At 41.6% G+C, this 20,794-nt stretch overlaps 1 protein-coding gene across 1 annotated transcript in view; it reads left to right on the forward strand.

Moving 5' to 3' along the window:
- ADSS1 (adenylosuccinate synthase 1) overlaps positions 1-20,794 on the forward strand; it is a 48,635-nt gene that overhangs the window by 23,376 nt on the left and 4,465 nt on the right. The window contains exons 2-12 of the mRNA XM_084631757.1: positions 434-536; positions 2,928-2,990; positions 3,761-3,811; positions 4,203-4,269; positions 4,589-4,696; positions 5,070-5,151; positions 5,991-6,117; positions 9,983-10,137; positions 12,467-12,591; positions 16,000-16,097; positions 19,677-19,826. Coding sequence (XP_084487883.1) covers positions 434-536; positions 2,928-2,990; positions 3,761-3,811; positions 4,203-4,269; positions 4,589-4,696; positions 5,070-5,151; positions 5,991-6,117; positions 9,983-10,137; positions 12,467-12,591; positions 16,000-16,097; positions 19,677-19,826 — 1,129 coding nt within the window. The remainder of the gene's footprint in view (positions 1-433; positions 537-2,927; positions 2,991-3,760; positions 3,812-4,202; positions 4,270-4,588; positions 4,697-5,069; positions 5,152-5,990; positions 6,118-9,982; positions 10,138-12,466; positions 12,592-15,999; positions 16,098-19,676; positions 19,827-20,794) is intronic.

Raw genomic sequence — 20,794 nt, forward strand, 5'->3', positions numbered from 1 at the left:
TTTTTCTCCTGCTGATAATAGCTCATCTTAATTAATTAACCTCTTACAGTTTGTATGGCAGCTTCCACCTTCTCTGTATGTGTATATCTATATATCTTCTTACTATATGTTCCATTCTATGCATCCGATGATGTGTGAGCTGTAGTGCACGAAAGCTTATGCTCTAATAAATGTGTTAGTCTCTAAGGTGCCAGAAGTACTCCTGTTCTTTTTGTGGATACAGACTAACACGGCTGCTACTCTGAAACCAATCAGACTATAGTTCTTGAGAAAGCTGGGAAAAACTGAAAAACTAAAATAAGGTGGAAAACATGGGGACCTGACCAAGACATGGATGCAGAAATAATAAAGATCAAACTGCCAAATCTTTAGCTGCAGTAGTAGAGAGACATAATAATGTCCTTAATCATCTGTTTGTGTCTTTCTTTTGCAGGGTGGGAATAATGCAGGCCACACTGTCGTTGTTGATGGGAAGGAATATGATTTTCACCTCTTTCCTAGTGGCATAATTAATCCAAAGGCAATTTCTTTCATTGGTAAGATAAACATCTTGTCCTGTTCAAAAGTTAATGTTGCATGGAAGGCAATCATAATCAGGGTTTTATAAAACAAATAAACAAAAACATGAAAGGTTGTGAGTAAGGATTCTTTTGGCTTCAGCTGTTTTATTTTTATTACTACAGTTGTAAGATTATTTGCCACATTTCACACCGTTATTTCTTATTCAATGTCATGTTAATATCCATCATTAGAGAAACCGTGAAAATATAAATCTTCCTTTCTGTATCCTTGCTTTTTTAATGATATTTGGGAGTTCAGCTCTTGTCTTCCAGATGTGCATGTTCAAAATTGCATATGCATATACATTTGCCTGCACTTTGCAGATGCGAACACCTGTACATACACTAACCGATCCTTTTACTTTTCTCTAGCCTCTCCTCTTTTCCCAAATTTCAGAAATAGGTCCCAAGATTCAGTGCTTTACTTGGCAGAATATCTTCCAGGCAGTCTTTTGCCATCCATACTTCTTGAAATGTGTGCTCTTCTGGGCTGATGTCACATCGCAATGTTATGATTTTTGTGTTACAACATCATGATATAAGTGTCATTGCAACACTGCATTCATTGGGTTTGTCGAACATGGTAGCTGGAATGCAAACCAGAAGCTGGATTTCTAAGAATGTATCTAGCTCCATTTCCTACATACTGACTATCGCTAGCATGAACTGCATTTCATGAATAATTTTTCAACAGGATATTTACTATAGCTGAACTAAACTAATGGGCCGTTTGAAAAAAATAGAGGCCAATGGTCAGATTTTAAAAGAAGTTAGTGCTTGAGCCTACCCAAGTGGTAACTCTGTACTTGTTTGCAAATTGGTTGTTTTACATGAACAGCCTGGGTTTTCTTGGCACAATTTATGCATCTGAGTTTGACTATTTGGTCCTAGCAAATAAACAAAGATTTGAATGGTTTGTATCTTGCTTATTGTCCCTAATTATACCACTTGTCAGCAACATAGATATTACAGGGAATATGCAAGACATGACAAATGTAATTAAAGCTTTTAGAAAAAGTAGATGTCACAGTACACTCCTTATATGAAGTATACCTTACTCTGAGATTTTACGTTGTACTAATCAAAATAGCTTCAATTTTCCTTTAACATTACACCAAAAGCAACACTAACATACTGTTATAAGTACTCTAAAGGTTGGCCTGAGTCAGATTACTTAGGGTTGGTCTACACCGGGAATTTACATCAGCGTAGCTGGGTCGCTCAGGGGTGTGAAAAATCCACACACTGAACGACGTAGTTAAGCTAACCTAACCCCCAATGTAGACATCAAGTCAACAGAAGAATTCTGCCATTGACCTAGCAACTGCTTCTCATGGAGGTGGATTAGCTAGGCTGATGGGAGAATCCCTCCTGTTGACAAAGGTAGTGCCTGCACTTGAAATGCTACAGCAGCACAGCCCTTAGATCCAATCCCAGATTTTAAATCTTTTCCCATTCCAAATTTTGGAGGTGCTCAGATTTGTGGTACTGGTTCCAGCCCATCTCTAGTTTCAATACTAAAATATACTAAGTAAAACTTCTGTTTTTCTGGTGATAAATATGGTTGGTTCTGTTTCCAACTAATAACTAATAACCAATCTAGATTTATGCAGAGAAGCAGGTACTGCATGTATTTCTGGTGCTTCCAGGAAGAAGCAAGTAGCAGCTGTTTCCAGCCCACCATGTCTCTAATCCTTCCTCATCTCCAGTACACACTGTATTGTTTATGGAACTTAATTTCCAGTTTTAAAGAAAAAAAACATTTCTCATGTATCACAGTAGCTATTTTGAGCTCAGTGTAAAGATATAAGAACATAAGAGCTGCCATATTGGGTCAGACCAAAGGTCTGTTTAGGCCAGTATCCTGTCTTCCAACAGTGACCAATGCCAGGTGCCCCAAAGGGAATGAACAGAACAGGTAATCATCAAGTGATCCATCCCCTGTCGCCCAGTCCCAAATGCATTTGATAGATGAAGACTTAAATAATATCAGCCATATATGTCCCTGGTGTAAGTCCATTGACTTCTTTGAGCTTACACCAATGTGGAATTGAGGTCCAAAAGCCATTTCAATCAAAAGACTCCATTGACTTCAGTTGGCTTTGAATCAGACCCCAAATTCAGATCTGATGTAAGCAGGTACCATTCTATTGACTTTAGTAGACTTAGCACCTGTTTATACCAAATGTGAATTTGGCTCCAAAGGTTCTTAAAACCAATTAATGATGAGCACAGGGTAATCTTCAGTCCTAGGGAAGTTTTAATGAGATTTTTTCAGTACAAAATATGATGTTTACATGAGTCATTTTAAAGGATGGATATTCTATCTCCTGCTTTTTAAAATAAATCTTTTGTGTTTTCCCAAAGGTAATGGGGTGGTTATACATTTACCAGGCTTGTTTGAAGAAGCTGAAAAAAATGAAAAGAAAGGTTTGTGTCAACTAATCTTGTAAATAATTTTTTTTATAATGGTAGGTAAATCAAAGTACATTTCAGACCCAGATTTTGACCACTTGCCATAAATATTCTGCACAGCAATTTTCCAATTTAAAATAATTTAGAGAGCAATCCTGACAAAATACAGGGTGTAAGTGTCTTATGGACAAATTTTAAAGAACAGTCTCTGAATTCTATGGGGGCAGTTATTTGCTGCAACAAAAGATAAGGTGAAATCCTGGTTCCACTGAAGTCAGTGGCAAAAATCCCATTGACTTCAATAGGCCCAGGATTTCTGTGTCCTAGCTTCTGTGCAGAAATGTTTATAATTGCAAATTCTATGCTTTGGTGGGAACAAATTGTGGGTACAATTTTTAAAAATTTAGTTAAAGCTTTTTTTCATAGACAGGCAGCACTTTGGAAAAAAAATTAAAGTATCATCATTAGCAACACAGTTAATAGCTTTTGACTTAATTTATAACAAAAATTGAATGTGTGCTACAGTATAATGGGATTATGAAGAATACCTGATACCTTTATCCATACCAAAATCAGAAAGTATTGTCCAGTTGAAAACAGTTGATTGATGTGTTAACCAAGGTGACTTCTACTCCATTTAAAGTAAACTGTACATCTGGATTTGCAACACATTTAACAAGAAAGAGAATTAGAGGAAAGATACAGTAAAACTAAAAGTAAATGCCCAAGTCTGACAACCTCAGTAGAATATAAATCTTAAGTCTTTAATGTATATCTTCTGACAGGTTTAAAGGATTGGGAGAAAAGACTCATCATATCAGACAGAGCACACATTGGTAAGTATTTATCAAAGTGAAGATTAAAGCATAGAAAGGACTGATAGGAAACGCAAATGATAGGCCCAGGATATGCATTCAAAACTGCTATTTTACCTTGAAAAGGAATCCTGTATTTGTATCTAATATTGTTTCTTCCCATGCTGTAGAGAATGAATAAACTTTACCAGTAAGATATTAATAGAATTTATAGTTCCTAATATGTAGTTCTGCGTATTGTTTTCATAATATTCTGTAATACTTCATGTGAGAACAGTGCATATTCAACAATCACAAAGGCTTTTGGACTTAGCATTTAAATTGTAGATACCAGTGTGTTTTGTTTTGTTTTTAAGATGTTTTTCTCCTTCGGTGTCTCATCCTGTTCCTGTGGTTTTCCTTTGCTGTGCAGTGTTTGACTTTCACCAGGCAGTTGATGGACTTCAAGAAGTACAGCGTCAAGCACAAGAGGGAAAAAAGTAATTATATATCAACATCTTTATTACACACACACACCCCTCCTGCCCTGGGGGTTCTTAGCTGAGTTGAGCCAGATCCAAGGATTGAGGCCTTTTCTGCACACAGTGCATAGTAGCAATTATTATGCATGTGTACTGAAGCAGGAAAACTTCAATATCTGTAATAATAAAAAGTTAGAGCTTTATTCATAAAATATTCGTCTCCATTTTGGAACACTTCCCGAATATGTAGTATAATGAAAAGTTTTGATAAAACTCAGTAGCATAAAACATATTTTTATACACACGTTTAGACACACTTTTTTCTTTATTTAATTAGTATTGGTACGACAAAGAAAGGAATTGGACCAACGTATTCTTCCAAAGCTGCACGAACAGGCCTTCGTATTTGTGACCTCCTTTCAGACTTTGATGAATTTTCTTCAAGGTACAATTATTAATACTTCTAAAATAGTCCATAGAGGAATGGTACGTTTTGGATGACAAGTTGGCTTTATAAGGGGATATTTTTAAACTAGTGTGTATGAGTTTGTGTGCAAATCCTTTAAATAAAAAAAATTAAGGAAGTAGGTGCAGGGGAAACTTTAGTAAATATTTATTGTGTGTGTGCACAGCTTCCAGTCACTTTAAATGACCAGGGCATGGATAAACGTTGTTTATACTCGTATGTGAGTCATATGTATTTTCACTGGAGAACCTTTACTATACTTATTTTATGATACAAACTGAATAGTTGCCAAAGATTTTTAAAACAGAAACTACTGCAAGTTCTGCATATACAAGTTTTTGGTATTTTGCAGGTTCAAGAATCTGGCACACCAATACAAGTCAATGTTTCCCACTTTGGAAATAGACACAGAAGGGCAACTGAAAAAACTAAAGGTAAAGATTTAATATTGGGGAAGATTCATATAGTCATAGATTCTAAAGCCAGAAAGGAACACTGTGATCATATATAAAGATGTAAAAAGAACCAAGGTAGAAAAATGTTAAAATCTAAATCCAGCTGAAAATGTCTCTGAATTATTTCTTATAAAAACTGTAAAACTACAAAAATTGTATAAGAAATTAAAGCATATTGAGGAAATACATACATACATACATACATCATCATACAACTGATGAATCACAGTAAAATATATATTTTATAATAGAATGCTCTCAGATAAGGAATATTAAAAATAAGTCCTAATAAAAAGAGATGTTCAAAACATAGTTATTATTCTAATGTAATGTGTATCAAGATAAATTGATCATGCTTTATTAAAGAGATCTGGGCAATACAGACTTGCGGTCACTTTTCTTATCCTTCTGCCCGTGACTGAATTCTAGGCTATCTAAGAGACTTCCAGGCCTATTGCAGAACTAGTTTTAGCAATTAGTTGTTGCACAGAGCATTTCTGTCTCATCCATATGTTAGTATGGCTAGATTATGTTCTGTTTAAAATATGATGTAGCTGTGCATCATTGCTGCTGAGGTACACAATATAGAAATGGTATACAACATTCTAACAGTAATCGTCTTTTTGGGTGTGTGAGTGATTAGGCACAGTTTTGTTATGGCATGATAACGAATTGTTTTGTTTTCCAGGTAAAATGTAGTTTTGAGGCTGGCATGTTAGAGTCATTTGTGAGTTTTTACAGCTGACCATATTGTTCATTGCTCCAGCCATTCTGGTAGCATTGTTTGGTGAAATGTACATTTATATTGAAACTTTCAGGGATACGCTGAAAAAATAAGACCAATGGTCCGAGATGGTGTTTATTTTATGTATGAAGCTCTTCACGGCTCCCCAAAGAAAATTCTTATTGAAGGTGCCAATGCAGCACTACTTGACATTGACTTTGGTAAGTAACCCTGTAAAGTACATTTAACTCCTGAGAGATGGCTTGTTTTCATTTGTCTTTGCATCAGCTTTGCTAACAGTAGGAAATCAGAAAAAAAAATCCTCTTATTATATCATTTGGGGATTATTGGGAGAATGGCCAGAACATTATTTCACTTTTCATAATTCTGAACTAAACATTACTGTTCAGGCAAATAGCAGCAGTGCACAAATGCAGTGGCTGATGATTTTACAAGATATGCTAAAGGAGGTGGCTTTGCCTCTGTGGGCCCTTACACCAAATTCTGTTATCCTAAATCCAACCGAAGTGAAAGCTTTATCAGTTTCAATATATGTATACTAGCCTGGTGGATAGGGGGAAGTGGTAGATGTGGTATATCTTGACTTTAGTAAGGCTTTTGATACTGTCTCACGTGACTTTCTCATAAACAAACTAGGGAAATACAGCCTAGGTGGAGCTACTATAAGGTGGGTGCATAACTGGTTGGAAAACCCTTCCCTGATAGTAGTTATCAGTGCTTCACAGTCAAGCTGGAAGAGCATATCAGGTGGGGTCCTGCAGGGATCGGTCTTGGGTCCAGTTCTGTTCAATGTCTTCATCAATGATATAGATAATAGCATAGAGAGTACACTTTTAAAGTTTGTGAATGATACCAAGTAGGGAGGGGTTGTAAGTGCTTTGGAGGATAGGATTACAATTCAAAATGGTCTGGTCAAACTGTAGAAATGGTTTGAAGTAAAGAGGATAAAATTCAATAAGGACAAATGTAAAGTACTCCACTAAAGAAGGAACAATCAGTTGTACACATACAAAATGGGAAATGACTGTCTAGGAAGGAGTGTTGTGGAAACGGATCTGGGGGTTATAATGGATCGTAAGCTAAATATGACTCAACAGTGCAACGCTGTTGCAAAAATAGCAAACATCATTCTGGGATGTATTAGTAGGAGGGCAAGCAAGACACTAGAAGTGATTCTACTCCATGCTGATAAGGTCTCAACTGGAGTAATGTGTTCAGTTCTGGGCACCATATTTCAGGAAAGACATGGACGAATTGGAAACAGTCCAGGGGAGAGTCATAAAAATAATTAAAGGTCTAGAAAACGGGTCTATGAGGAAATATGAAAAAAATGGGTTTGTTTAGTCTGGAGAAGAGAAGACGGAACAGGGACATAACAGTTTTCAAATACATAAAAGGGCGTTAGAAGGAGGAGGGAGAAAAATTGTCTCGTTAACCTCTGAGGATAGGATAAGAAGCAACGGGATTAAACTGCAGTAAGGGAGGTTTAGGTTGGACATTAGGAAAAACTTCCTAACTGTCAGGGTAGTTAGCACTGGAATAAATTGCCTACGGAGGTTGTGGAATCTGCATTATTGGAGGTTTTTAAAAGCAGGTTAGAAAAACACTTTTTCAGGGAGATCTAGATAATACTTAGTCTTACCCTGAGTGCAGGGAACTGGGCTAGAAGACCTCCAAGGTCCCTTCCAGTCCTCTGAGACTCTACCTCTGAGGACAAAAGAATGGTGCACTACAGCTAACAAAGAGAGATCTACTTATGGGTATAATCACCTATATTTCTATTGGTAGAAATGTGACAAAGTAAGCTTTAGCAATGAGGAACATGAAATGGGCACTCCCTGGAGAATATCATTCTGCTGGCTCTGAAATCTGAGTTGGATACTTCCAATGGGTACAAATCTGGTTCCTTTAAGTCTCATGCTTGAACACAGGAAAAAACACCCATGCTTCTTACTCTGGTATTCTGAAATGTCAAGGTATTCCTCTCAGCAGGAATATGTGTAGGAACCCGGAAGAAATGTATCTGATATCACCGCTTCAAAATGCATGTCCTGCTGAGGAGCCAAATGGAGAGAGTAGTCTTCACAACTGTCAAATACCATGTATGAGGGAGCCATATATAATGATACTTCCAAAACCTAACCTTTAATCTGGTGTGGTGACTGCATGATTAAACCTGTGACAGCTGGCAGAGCTGCAGGTTGGCCTAACTGACTGCAATGATGGTTTGTCTTCAGACTATCGAATCATGGAAATGTAGGGCTGGAAAGGAGCTCAAGAAGTCATGAAGTACAGACTCCTGCACTGAGGCAGGACTAAGTAAATCTAGACCATCCCTGACAGGTTTGTCGAACATCTTCTTAAAAACTTCCACTGATGGTGATTCCATAACCTCCCATGGAAGACTATTCCAAAGCCTCAATACCCTTAGAGTTAGAAAGTTTTTCCTAATATCTAACCTAAATCTCCCTCGCTGCAGATTAAGCCCATTGCTTCTTGTCCTACCTTCAGTGGACATGGAGAACAACTGATCACTGTCCTCTTTATAATAGCCCTTAATGTATTCAAAGACTGTTATCAGGTCCCCGCTTTAGTTGTCTTTTCTCAAGACTAAACATGCCCAGTTTTTTTTAACCTTTCTTCATAGGTCAGGTACTATTATAGCTCTATATACTTAGCAATCCATTGGATGGCAGAATCGTAAGTCTGTGTTTAATGTAGCAATATTGTATGTGGACTGCAGATGGCCATGTTCTCTTTTCATCTTTTATGTTTTGTGCTCTATGGCTGAAAGTAGAAGATTCCAAGTGAGATTTTCTGCCCTGTTGGTGCACAGAGATCTGCATGCAATGAGGAGGATACATACCATGCATGGGGCAAACCTTCCCTCCTCTTCAAGCTTGCACAGGGGTTATTACTGTCCTTGTACTGTGGAATTGTGCAACAAAAAATTATCCTTCTCTTTACCTATGCTGATCTGCCAGGTGTATAGCATGATCACTCAGGCACTACACCAGTAACAAGATTTGCCTTAAGAGGCAAGAGGTGAAATCCTGGCCCCATTTCAGTCAATGGCAGTTTTGCATGTGTGCATGCATACATACACACACACAGAGGTCTCACTAAAATGCTATTGAGAGTAATTCATGTTCATTGGGAATGAAATTCATCCCAGTGCAGGCAGCCTGTACAATACTCTGTGCACCTGTTATGCTCTAAGATTGATATCCATTGCATCCACATAAAGCCTCTGAGTACTTGGGCTCCATGAGGTTGAAGTGCAGAACAGTAGGGAGGTGAAATCCATGCTCCATTCTAGGGCCAAGGTGTAAGGCAGCTGAATAGCATCCTGTAGACTGGGAAAGAAGCTGAAGCCCTCTGCCAGTTGTATAGGACTGTCTGATCCACATAAAAGTGACTATGCAGTCCCTGCTCTTTTGTGGCCTTACAGGCCAGATTGCGGGGGCTGATGTAGACACATGCAACTGCTTCCCCAGCAATTCCACATTGCAGCCCCTAGGCCTGCTTTGAATGTCATCCTGACAGCCAGTCTTAAATGGGATGCAAGAGATGTATGCTTATGACCTTGTGTGGGCCTTCTGTATTGGGATAAATTTCACTGTGAAAGAACTGTGGTTTTCTTAATTTGGCAGAGCTAACGATTTTGGGCACTCTGAAAGCCGCCTTATATCACATGGAAGCATCAGTCAGTAAAGTTATCTTAATTTGAATAAAGTCACCTTTAAATTTCTAATGAGACTTTAGAGAAAAAAATTATACTACTGAAGCTACTCTGATCACCAAGTGGGAGTGTTAAGGGAGCAGAGCTCAGCTTTCTCTGCTAAATTGCTACCCCTCCTCACCTTGGGGTAAACAGCACTTCTCCCTCCTCCTTGACTGGTGTGGTGAGAGCTTCTCCTATAGAGTCAATCTAATTTAGCCACCGGTGGTAACCATGTGAAGTTACAAATGCAAGCCCATCTTTGATTAATACAAGGAAAGGTAGCCTTTGTTTTCCATCACCATGGAAACAAGGTTGTGCTGTTTTGTTTTGTTTTTTGGCAGGCACGTACCCATTTGTGACATCATCAAACTGTACTGTGGGTGGTGTATGCACTGGACTTGGTGTTCCTCCTCAGAACATTGGTGAAGTATATGGTGTGGTGAAGGCATACACTACTAGAGTGGGAATTGGAGCCTTTCCCACTGAGCAGATAAACGTAGGTTTAACATTACATTACAGTAACCGAGAAATAAGGTCAATGGGATAGAATATTGTAACAGGATAATGGTCTCCTGCTGACACATAAATGCCAAGCCAATGTCAAGGGACCACATTCATCCCTAGTGTAACTCAGTTGAAGGCAGCCTGAGATGTTTTTTGCAAAGCAGACAACACTGATGTGATGGCATTCTATTACAATCTCTGTACCTGTCATAACAAATTACAGATATAAATGTCTTCCATTGTTGTATGCTGTGTTGTTGTAGCCATGTTGCTCCCAGAATATTAGAGAGACAAGGTGGGTGAGGTAATAGCTTTTATTGGACCAACTTTTGCTGGTGAGAGAGACAAGCTTTCAAACTTACACAAAGCCCTTCTTCAGGTCTGGGAAACGTACCCAGAGTGTCACAGCTAAATAAAAGGTGGAACAGATTTTTTTTTAGCACACCCATAACGGGTATCATCAAACAACTACAACCCATACCTGATGGGGATCCCATCTGGAAAGAAATCTTTCCTGAACCCCCTCTTCTGGCCTTCAGACAACCCCTCAACCTCTTCAAGCTCATCATCAGAAGCAAGCTCCCCATAGACCAGGACACACCACCTCAAAGCTGCACCAGACCCTGCCAGAACAACAGATGCAAAACCTGCAGACATTTCTCCACTGCTACAATGATCAACAGCCCCCACAACACATCTTTCAAGAACAATGGATCCTACACGTGCCTATCACAACATGTGGTGTATCTTAACTGCCCAAATAGCAACCATGCGCATGAAACTAGGCAATCACTACACTCTCAGATGAGCACACATAGGAAAATGATAAAAGACAAGAATACAACATCACCTGTTTGATGAACACTTTTAACAAAGCAATTACTCTATATCTGACCTTTCAGACCTTATCCTCAAAGGAACACTCAAAAGACAAGCCTTTTTGAAAGCTTTTGGGAGCTTAAATTCATAATTTCGCAAGACACTAAAAATCATGGACTGGATAGAGACACTAGATATGGCTTATTACAACATCTATAACCCCCTAACAGCCCCTCCCTCCTTTCTTCCGTATGACTGGAGGGGTATTAATGGGCCACTTCACCTTGAGTTGTCCCTTGCAATATGTGTTAAATACTTATGCTAAACCCTCTTGTACTTAGCTGTGACACTCTGCTGAAGTTTCCCAGACCTAAAGCTTGTAAGCTTGTGAGCTTGTCCTCTCACTAACAAAAGTAGATACAATAAAAGATATTACCTCACCCACCTTATCTCTCCAGTATAAATGTCATCATTTTATCTCACGGCTATTGGTGCAGTTACACTGGCAATTGTTTGTTGTTGCCAGAACCTCCAGCCTTCACTCAGGCAAAACTCGTTGCTTCACTAGGAATTTTGTCTGTATAAGAACTTGGGAACTGCAGGTTATAGTCTTGTGTTATTAACGATATGATGTATTCTGAATGATTTATAAAATAGACCAGTTTGTGCTTCAGCCAATCATGCAAAAACTTCTTGATTAAAAATGGGAAGTGGGTAGGGTTTTTAAATGTATATTGTACCTTCATTATCAGTAAACTGGATGGCTCAGGAGAATAATAATGAGATATGCGTCCATAAACTTCTAGGTCTCTGGTCTGAATCCTCTTTAATGTTACAGTGACTAAATCTAATGGATGCAATGAAATGAATTGGTGGTCTGGTTCAGTTCCTCATGGGAAGGTTTTTCTCTTCTTTTTGTTCGCATAACAAAAATTGCCATCCCAATGGGCACCAGCTGGCACTTTTAGTTATTTGTATTATTATAATGACACTTTTTATTAATATTTATTATTTGTATTATCATAATGCCCAGGAGCCCCAGTCATGGACCAGGACCCCATTGTGCTAGGCTCTGTGAAATACAGAACAAAAAGATTGTTGCTGCCCCAAAGAGCTTATGGTCTAAGACAAAAAAGGCACAACCCCTCCTGCAAACCACCAGATGGAAACAGACATACTGATGGGGGAGTGCAAGGAAATAAACTCTTAACAGAGAAATCAGGGGCTGAATTGCTAAGAAGATTTTCTTATCATATGAAGGGGAAATAGGGGCTCCTCCAAAATAAGAACCAGTCATACTGAAGCATATTGAAGCACATTGTGGGAAAAGTCATACTGTTGATGCTGTACTGTACCAGTTTCTGTGGATAGGGGCATTAGTTTCAACTGAAGTCCCCTTTTAAGAGAACTAAGCTTTACTTTAAAAAAAAATTGATTTGACAGGCTGAGGTTTGTTACCTCTGTTGTTGAAACACCATCGACGTCTCTTTATCTTCCTGTAGGAAATTGGAGACCTCTTGCAGTCCCGAGGCCATGAATGGGGAGTAACCACAGGCCGGAAAAGGCGCTGTGGCTGGTTAGACCTTGTCATTTTGAGATACGCTCACATGATCAATGGATTCACTGCGTAAGCGTCACAGATTTTGCGTTACATATGGAACAGATAATTTTGTTTTTCACAAAATAAAATATGTAGGTCAAGTTAATATAAGTGCAGTTAAGTGTTACATTTTATTCAAAAATGCAATAAAATATTGTCATAGGGAAAATAATCTCAGACTGCTACCTAAATGCCCATGAAATGCAAATATGTGTATTCTTAGAGCTAGAGACTTTGTGTGATATGATGACATTCTGATACAAATACTCATTTGCTCTGCACCAAATGACTGATGTCGAACATATCAGTGTATCAGAGTTTGCTGCAGCCGTTCTTCTGTCTGTCATTCTTTACCTAGTGCATTCAGAAAGACTCCCATTGACTCCAGCAAACATTGGATTGGTCCATTAGAGAGCCTGGCAAAGATCCACAGGATCTGTGCGATGACCCAGCTTTCAAACAGTTTCTTGGCCATCTGTGCACCAGGCCCCCAAAGGTCCCACTTTTCCTTAAGGGTAGGCCACGCAGACTCAGCATCTCTAAGATGGTGCCTCTGGGCTGCAGCATTCTTGCTTCTCACTGAGAGCTCTGCCCATTGAGCCCAACTCGGAGAGACTCGTGTTCAGGGACGTGCACCCTCTTCAGGGGTCAATGCACGAGAATTTGCAGTGTCTCCAGGTAGCATTTTCAAAACAGAGTAGGGTTTGTTAGTGAACTGGAACACAGCATTGGGAAGTCCTGAGGTTTGCACAGAGAAGCAAATGTTAAGGCATAGTTCATACTGGCCAATTCCAGGGCTCCCTCTTAAGCCATACAACTATAGGAACCATCTCTGTTTCCTTTCCCTATCTCGGTCCCTTTTTCATAGGCTATATCTACACTAGCACTTTTATTGGTCAGGGGTGTGAAAAAACACCCCCTGACTGACATAAGTTCCATTGAAAGAAGTGCTGGTGTGAACAGCGCTATATTGGCAGGAGATGCTCTCCCCCAAACATAGCTACCACTGCTCCTGAGGGTGGTTGAATTATGCCGATGGGAGTGCTCTCTCCCGTCGGCATAGAGCGGGTACATGGGAGACCTTACAGTGGTGTGGCTGCAGTGATATAGCTGTGCCACTGTAAGGTCTGTAGTGCAGGCGTAGCCTTGGTCCCAGGTAGGAGCTCTGAATCTCTCTGTGACCCCAGTTCCTATCACCCCCTCTGGTCACCATCCTGCATTGTCTTCCTGCTGAGTTCATGTGTGCTCCAGCCAGTCAAGCTAGGAGCCTCCTGTTAAGTGTCGGTTGTTCAGTCCTTGGGGTTTCCATTCTCTCTGTAGGGCTTTCCATTGATATGGGTTGGTCCCAGCCAGTCCTCAGTGCGGAACTTTCCAAACTTTTTGCTGGCACAACCCCATTTTAATGAAGTATTTCCTGCTGAGACCCCAGACAGCATGGACGATGCCATTTTGAAAAGCAAAATGGCATCCACCATACACTAGGGATCACCGCAACCCCATCTGCTGATGATGCAACCCCATTTGGGGTCGTGACCCACAGTTTGGGAACCACTGCCTTAATGACCCATTCATATCATCCCAGACAGCTATGCCACTGTAGTGCTGTAGTGTAGACGCTTGCTACAGTTACAAAAGTCATTCTTCCATTGCTGTAGTAAATCCCACCCAAGAGGCAGTAGCTCTGTCAACAGAAGAATTCTTCTTTTGACCTAGCGATGCCTATACTGGGGCTTAGGTCAGCTTTACTATGTCTCTAAGGGGTGTGAAAACATAGATTTTTATCAGTCATGAAACAAACATGAAACAATCTTTCTGCAGTAACTTATCTGAATGTTTTGTAAAATTAGTGTTTACCCAAGGCCCTATGTTGTTTTCACTTCTGCATCTCCATTCTTTGTAGAAGTGACATTAAAGAGCTATAGTCTGTTTCCTTTTCAGTTACATGGAATTACTGTTTTCCCCATCAGCAAAACTATGTTAATCCTGGGGACTTTGGCTCAGATCCTCAAAGGAACTTAGACTTCTAATTCCAATTGATTTCAGTGGAAGTAAGGAGCCTAAATACTTTTGATGATTTGGACCCTTGACACCTAAGCAACAATAGGAGGTGTATGCCAGTGGCTCTCAACTATCCAGACAACTGTACCCCTTTTCGGGAATCTGATTTGTCTTGCATACCCCAAGTTTCACCTCATTTAAAAAGTACTTGCTTACAAAACCAGACACAAAAATACGTACATGTCACAGCACACTATTACTGAAAAATGACTTACTTTCTCCTCTTTACTATATAATTATAAAATAACTCAATTGGAATATAAATATTGTACTTATATTTCATAATATATAGAGCAGTATAAACAAGTCATACTAAATTTTAGTTTGTATTTACTGCACTAGTCCTTTTTACATATCCTGTTGTAAAACTATGCAAATATCTAGATGAGTTGATGTACCCCCGGAAGACTGCTGTGTATTCCTGGTTGAGAAGTGGGAACCACTGATATATGCCATGAATGAGGCAAAGAACAGCAGCCCTGTGCATCTCTTTCCAAATTTTTAATGACTCCTTCATCCTCCCAAAGTCAATCTAACATTGAAAACATGCGTATGTCTGGCCAGATCCCTAGATGAGTGATGCAAATATCAGTGGAGCTACACCGAGGATCAGGCATGTTGTTTTTAGAGATATTTGGGTACTATTTTCAAGTGCAGTTCTACTTCGAAAAGTGACTCTGCAAAAACAGCACCTTAAGATTCCACTATTTATCCCTTTATGATTTCTACATGAAATGTGTTTTGTAAAAGATAGCCAGGCTATCAATTAAATAAACTAACTCATCTAGGGATCTGGAAGTCAAGCTGGGATCTTTCCTGACTGCATATCATCATCAGTAATAAAGGTTCTGTAGGCCAAATTATGCCATCAGTGGGTTTACACAGGGCTAAGTGCTTGGCCCTGTAACTGGAACTTATTAAACAATTCTGTTGAGGCCGAAGAAAAAATAGAACTCAGCTCTTTTTCTCTTAGCCTTGTTAGTTCTGCAAGGATAATGTGAGTAAACAGTAGTACCACTAAGGTAAGAAGATGTGCATCTTAATACAGTGACTACGCCTGATAGTTAAAAGTGCCGTTTCACATAATCACTTTTCAGTGCATAATTGCATTTTAAAGGATGTGATTGAACACACTGTTGTTCACCTATATGAGCAGGCAAATGTGTGGAAGTAAAACATGATAATTTGGTCATCACAGAGGCATGAATTCAATTAACAAAGTTCATATTCTAATATGTCTGAATTTTCCTTTATACTGGGTTGGCTGAACTTGGTCTATGAGTACAAGAGTAGAAAAAGCAGGTGGAAGGGATTAAAGAAGACGATGATAGAAGGATTCAACTTGTGTGTAACTTTATCCAATGTTTTTCTGGACAGTCTGGCATTAACAAAACTGGATATTCTGGATGTCCTTGATGAGATTAAAATCGGTGTTGCTTACAAACTGTCTGGAAAAAGAATTCCATATTTTCCAGGTATGTTTTTAAAAAAAGAGTCTTGGTGATCACTTCTCTCTTTTCTGTTAAGTATTTTGTACTTAAAAGCCAGACCTGATTCTCTGTTGCCCAGCGCTTTGTAGGAACTTACACCGAAGCAAAGTGGTGTAAAACGCTTCCACCAAATCAGAATAGTAGAGTTTTACTGTCACTTCGTACAGGTGTAAATGACTCCAAGATATAGGACAATGGAGAATCAGGCTATGTATACACAGTGATATTGGATTTTTTGTTTTCGTTTTGGGGTGTTTGTTTGTTACATTTTAATCTCTGATGAACGAGGGCTGCAGTCTCAGGAGTATGTCAATGAAATCATGCTTCGCAACGGAAAAGTAAAGGGAGTATTGTTATGTTGTAAAAGCTGAGACACAGAGACAAACTGCTTTGCTCTCTTTGCAGAGTGCCAGTATAATTAGCAGCAATTGACATTTTAGTTCATAAAAAGATACAGTCCATTTCAATACATGTTAAAACTTTTTTGACTTTGGTTTAAAATAACATGGGATTTCAGATGTTAGGACTCTTACTGGTCTAATGATAGCCTACCCCATAATGCTTTGCAGCTTTTCATGCTCTGATTTTCTTACCCAAATGGTGTTCTCCAAGCCTGAGGATCCCTCCTATTTTTTCACTTTTACTCCTCCCTCTCCGAGGCCCTGCATTGTGCCAAAGTATCCTTGGGTAGGGATTTCAAGGCAGCCTAAGGGAGTTAGATGCTCAGCTCCCATTGAATTTTAAGCTGGAGGGCTTCCTCTGGAGGCTCTCTGTTTAACTTCTAAGTTGATTAGAATGGCTACAGTAAGTAGACTCCTTTCCCCCATGAGCTATGTTTACTGTTCCCAAAGGTGGCCAACCTGAGCCTGAGAAGGAGCCAGAATTTACCAATGTACATTGCCAAAGAGCCACGGTAATATATCAGCAGTCCCCCATCAGCCCCCTGCCCCCGCTCCCAGCACCTCCTGCCCACTGGCAACCCTGCTAATCAGTGCCTCCCCTTCCCTCCCTGCACCTCCCAATCAGCTGTTTCACGGCATGCAGGAGGCTCGGGGGGGGGGGAGGAAGGGGAGGAGCGAGGGCACCACAGGCTCAGGGGAGGAGATGGGAAGGGGTGGAGTGGGGGCAGGGCCTGATGGCAGAGCCAGAGGTTGAGCAGTGAGCACCCCCTGGCACATTGGAAAGATGGCATCTGCAGCTCCAGTCCTGGAGTTGGTGCCTATACAAGGAGCCACATATTAACTTCTGAAGAGCCGCATTTGGCTCCAGAGCCACAGGTTGACCACCCCTGACTGTTCCCATGCCCTGCTGATGTCATGCCTGAGAATAGACAAGACTCACTTGTAGTCAATACGAACTTGCTGTTTTTATTCAGACTGCTGCACACAGTGACCCTGTAGCTTCCCCTGGCTCTCTAGTTGCCAAACTAAGGGCTTGGCTACACTTGCAAGTTAGAGCGCGTTAAAGCAGCCCTAACTCATGACCCGTCCAGACTAACAAGGCACTTAGAGCGCCTGGACTCTGCAGCTGGAGTGCTCCTGGTAATCCACCTCCACGAGAAGCATAACACTTGCTGCGCCTCGGCTGTAACGCCCCAGTGTCAGTGTGAACAAGGTATTGCATTACTGCGCTCTGATCGGCCTCCAGAAAGGTCCCATAATCCCCTTACATCAAGTGGCCACTCTTGTCATTGTTTTGGAATCGGCTGTAGGAATGCGGCTGTGCCCTTTCAAAGCTCCATTTCTGACAGCCAGCTGCTTATCTGCCCCAGGACAAAGCAACCACTGGTGTGGAATGTTGCTTGCTGTGAGTGTGTGAGAGAGAGAGGTGGAGGAGAGGGAGGGTCTGCTGCTGTCTGAACTTACAAGACAGAATGCTGACATGCTCTCAGCCCCCGCAAAACCCACTCTCTCTCCCCTCACATACACACAACACACTCCCTGTCACACTCCCCCCCTCATTTGAAAAGCATGTTGCAGCCACTTGCATGCTGGGATAGTTGCCACAATGCACTGCTCTCTGTGGCATTGCAAGAGCTGCTAATGTGGCCATGCCAGTGCTCTTGAATCTGACAGTGTGGACACATGGCAGTGCTTTCCCTACTGCGCTCTCCAAGGGCTGGTTTAACTCACAGAGCTCCACATCTGCAAGTGTAGCCATGCTCTAACTAAACAGCCTATGCCTAATGACACAACACAGGGTTTCCCTAACTTACGCAAGGTCACTTATGGCTCTGACTGCTTGCCTACACTGAGCAGTCATGGAAGAGTCCACTGACCAAACCACAATGGCCTAAGGCTCTGCCAGTGCTAGACCTTTGGGTCAAAAATTTCCCACCATTTCAACTAGTTCAGCTCCATGGGTGGTAGCGATGGTGAGAGTTCTGTGTGGAAAGGGCTGCCTGCAGCTGCCAGCATTTTAACCACTGTGTTATTTAACTCTGTCCTAGAGATGAGACACTGGCTAATGTGCTGGCTCCCATTTTTGCTACCACTTGTACAGTTGAACTGATTAAAAAAACCAAACAGACAAAGCTTCTGTAGATAAGGCCTAAAATAATTGTTTCCTTATCTTCCTAGAAATATTAGTCTCATCAGTATAGCTCTATATATAGCATCACAGGGTACTGAGGAAATGAAACCAAATGAGCTGGATCCTTTTCATCAGAATGGTCTTACTCTGTAGGACTGAGGCTTGGTCTACACTACAGACCTAGATTGACATAAGCTGCTAGCTATGTCAGTGTCTACACTGCAGCCTTGCTTCCGCCGCTGGAAGTGCACTACTACACCGACAGAATAGCTCCACCTCCGCGAGAGGGGTAGGGCTTGTGTTGGTCTAGTTAGGCAATGCAGTGTCTGTCTAGACACTGCGTTCCTTACATCAGCTGTTGGCTGCCCCCAGCCGGGCTCCTGCCCGGTCTCCGCTCCAAGCTGGGCTGCCACCCAAGTTCCTGGCTTGGTCTGCAGCCCAGGCTCCCCACTGGGAGCCCTGCTGCCCCCCCCCCCCGGGTCCCAGCTCCCCGCTGGGGACACAGCAGCCGACCTAACTCTGGGTGGCAATATCCCTGCCAGAGGCGATAAGCCCCAGGCGCTGCCCCTGGTTCCCGGCGGAGAGCAGGGAGGCGAGAAGCCCAGGAGGCAGCTGGGCTCCTGGCGGGGAGCTGAGCAGAGCTGAGTGCCCTGGCTCTCAGCCCCCCCGCCTCCCCTCCCCCCCACACACACTGCCCCTCTTCACTCAGTGGAAGCGCTCCTGGTGAGGAAGGAGGGTAGTGTGGACATCAGCCACCGCATTAATTACTGCTGTGGCTGTAAGTCAATCTAACGTGGGTCAACTTAAGTTTGTAGTGTAGACATGCTCTCAGTTTGTCTTTGGATATACCGACAACAACAGTACTAGTAAATAGAGTGAACTGATGGATCAACATTATAAATGTTCCTGTTTCATGTCATTATTTTCATTTTTTTAAACATTCATTAAAATTTTCCTGCTCAAGATCTATAGATATCATCTTTTAAAGTAGAACTATTGTATTCATACATGTTGCTAACTGTGCTTTCACAGCTAATCAGGAGATACTGCAGAAGGTGGAAGTAGAGTATGAAACAATGCCTGGGTGGAAGACTGACACGACTGGGGCGAGGAAATGGGAGGATCTCCCACCCAAGGCACAAAATTATATTCGATGTGTGGAAAACCATGTTGGAGTGCCAGGTAAATGTCTCTTCACCTGTGCTCATGGATAGGCCACGGCATGTACATGAGGCTGTGAATGAATACTCAACCTGCTAGCCAGTGTAGAGCATTGATGGGGCCCAAAGCAGTGGAGATACCAGAATTGGGAGGCAGGTGGGAGATCTCAACCAGAAGCAGCTCGGGCAGCATACTGTGTTCTCGCTCTCTCTGCTCCCCCCTTCCTCCCACTTGTCTTCAGCTTATGCATGTGGGGGAGGTTGCTTTTCTTTCCCTTCCCTCCAACCCCCTTCCTTGTGCTTCAGAGTGTGTGTGTGTGAGGGAGGAAGGGTATCACATACTGAGTCAGGTATTAGAGATTGTCCCACCCACTGCTGCTGCTAATGGTGGTGGGGATGGTAATGGGACCATGGAATTGGCTCCTGCCTGCAGGAGCTGGAGGGGGAGGCAGTTTGCTATCATCTGCTGCCTAGCCAAGTAGCTATCCTGGGCTACCTGTTTCAGCCCCACCATTCCCACCTTTGATATAGTTGACGGATCTCCTTTGACTCCAGGACTAGGCTGATCCCCAGTTTTGGGGTCTGGAAGAGTTTTTTCCCCATATGTCAAAAGTGGCAAATTACCATATGGGTTTTCACCTTCCAGCCAGCACCCAGGAGGTCGGATTTGGTGGGTGTCAGTTACTTGTCACAACTTTAGCAGATTCCAGTGCAGTTGTGGGGTGGGTTAGAAGGTGTTTCATGGAGGTCCCTGTAACTCACAGTGCTGTCTGGACACTGGTCCTGAGAGCAGCAATGCATGGTGAGCAGATATGTCTCCATGGCTCATGCAGATGTGGCTCCTCCTCATCTTATATCTTCTACCTCTGATGTGGAGGAGGGGAATGTGTTTGGGGTGTTAACTTCCAGTCAGGGTCCCTTGGCAGCCCTTAGGGCATGGCCTTCACACCGATTCTCACATTTGTAGTACCCAGGGCCATTGGTGCCAGT

This window comes from Lepidochelys olivacea, assembly GCF_965140295.1.
Source record: "Lepidochelys olivacea isolate rLepOli2 genome assembly, chromosome: 6".
Taxonomy (NCBI): Eukaryota; Metazoa; Chordata; order Testudines; family Cheloniidae; genus Lepidochelys; species Lepidochelys olivacea.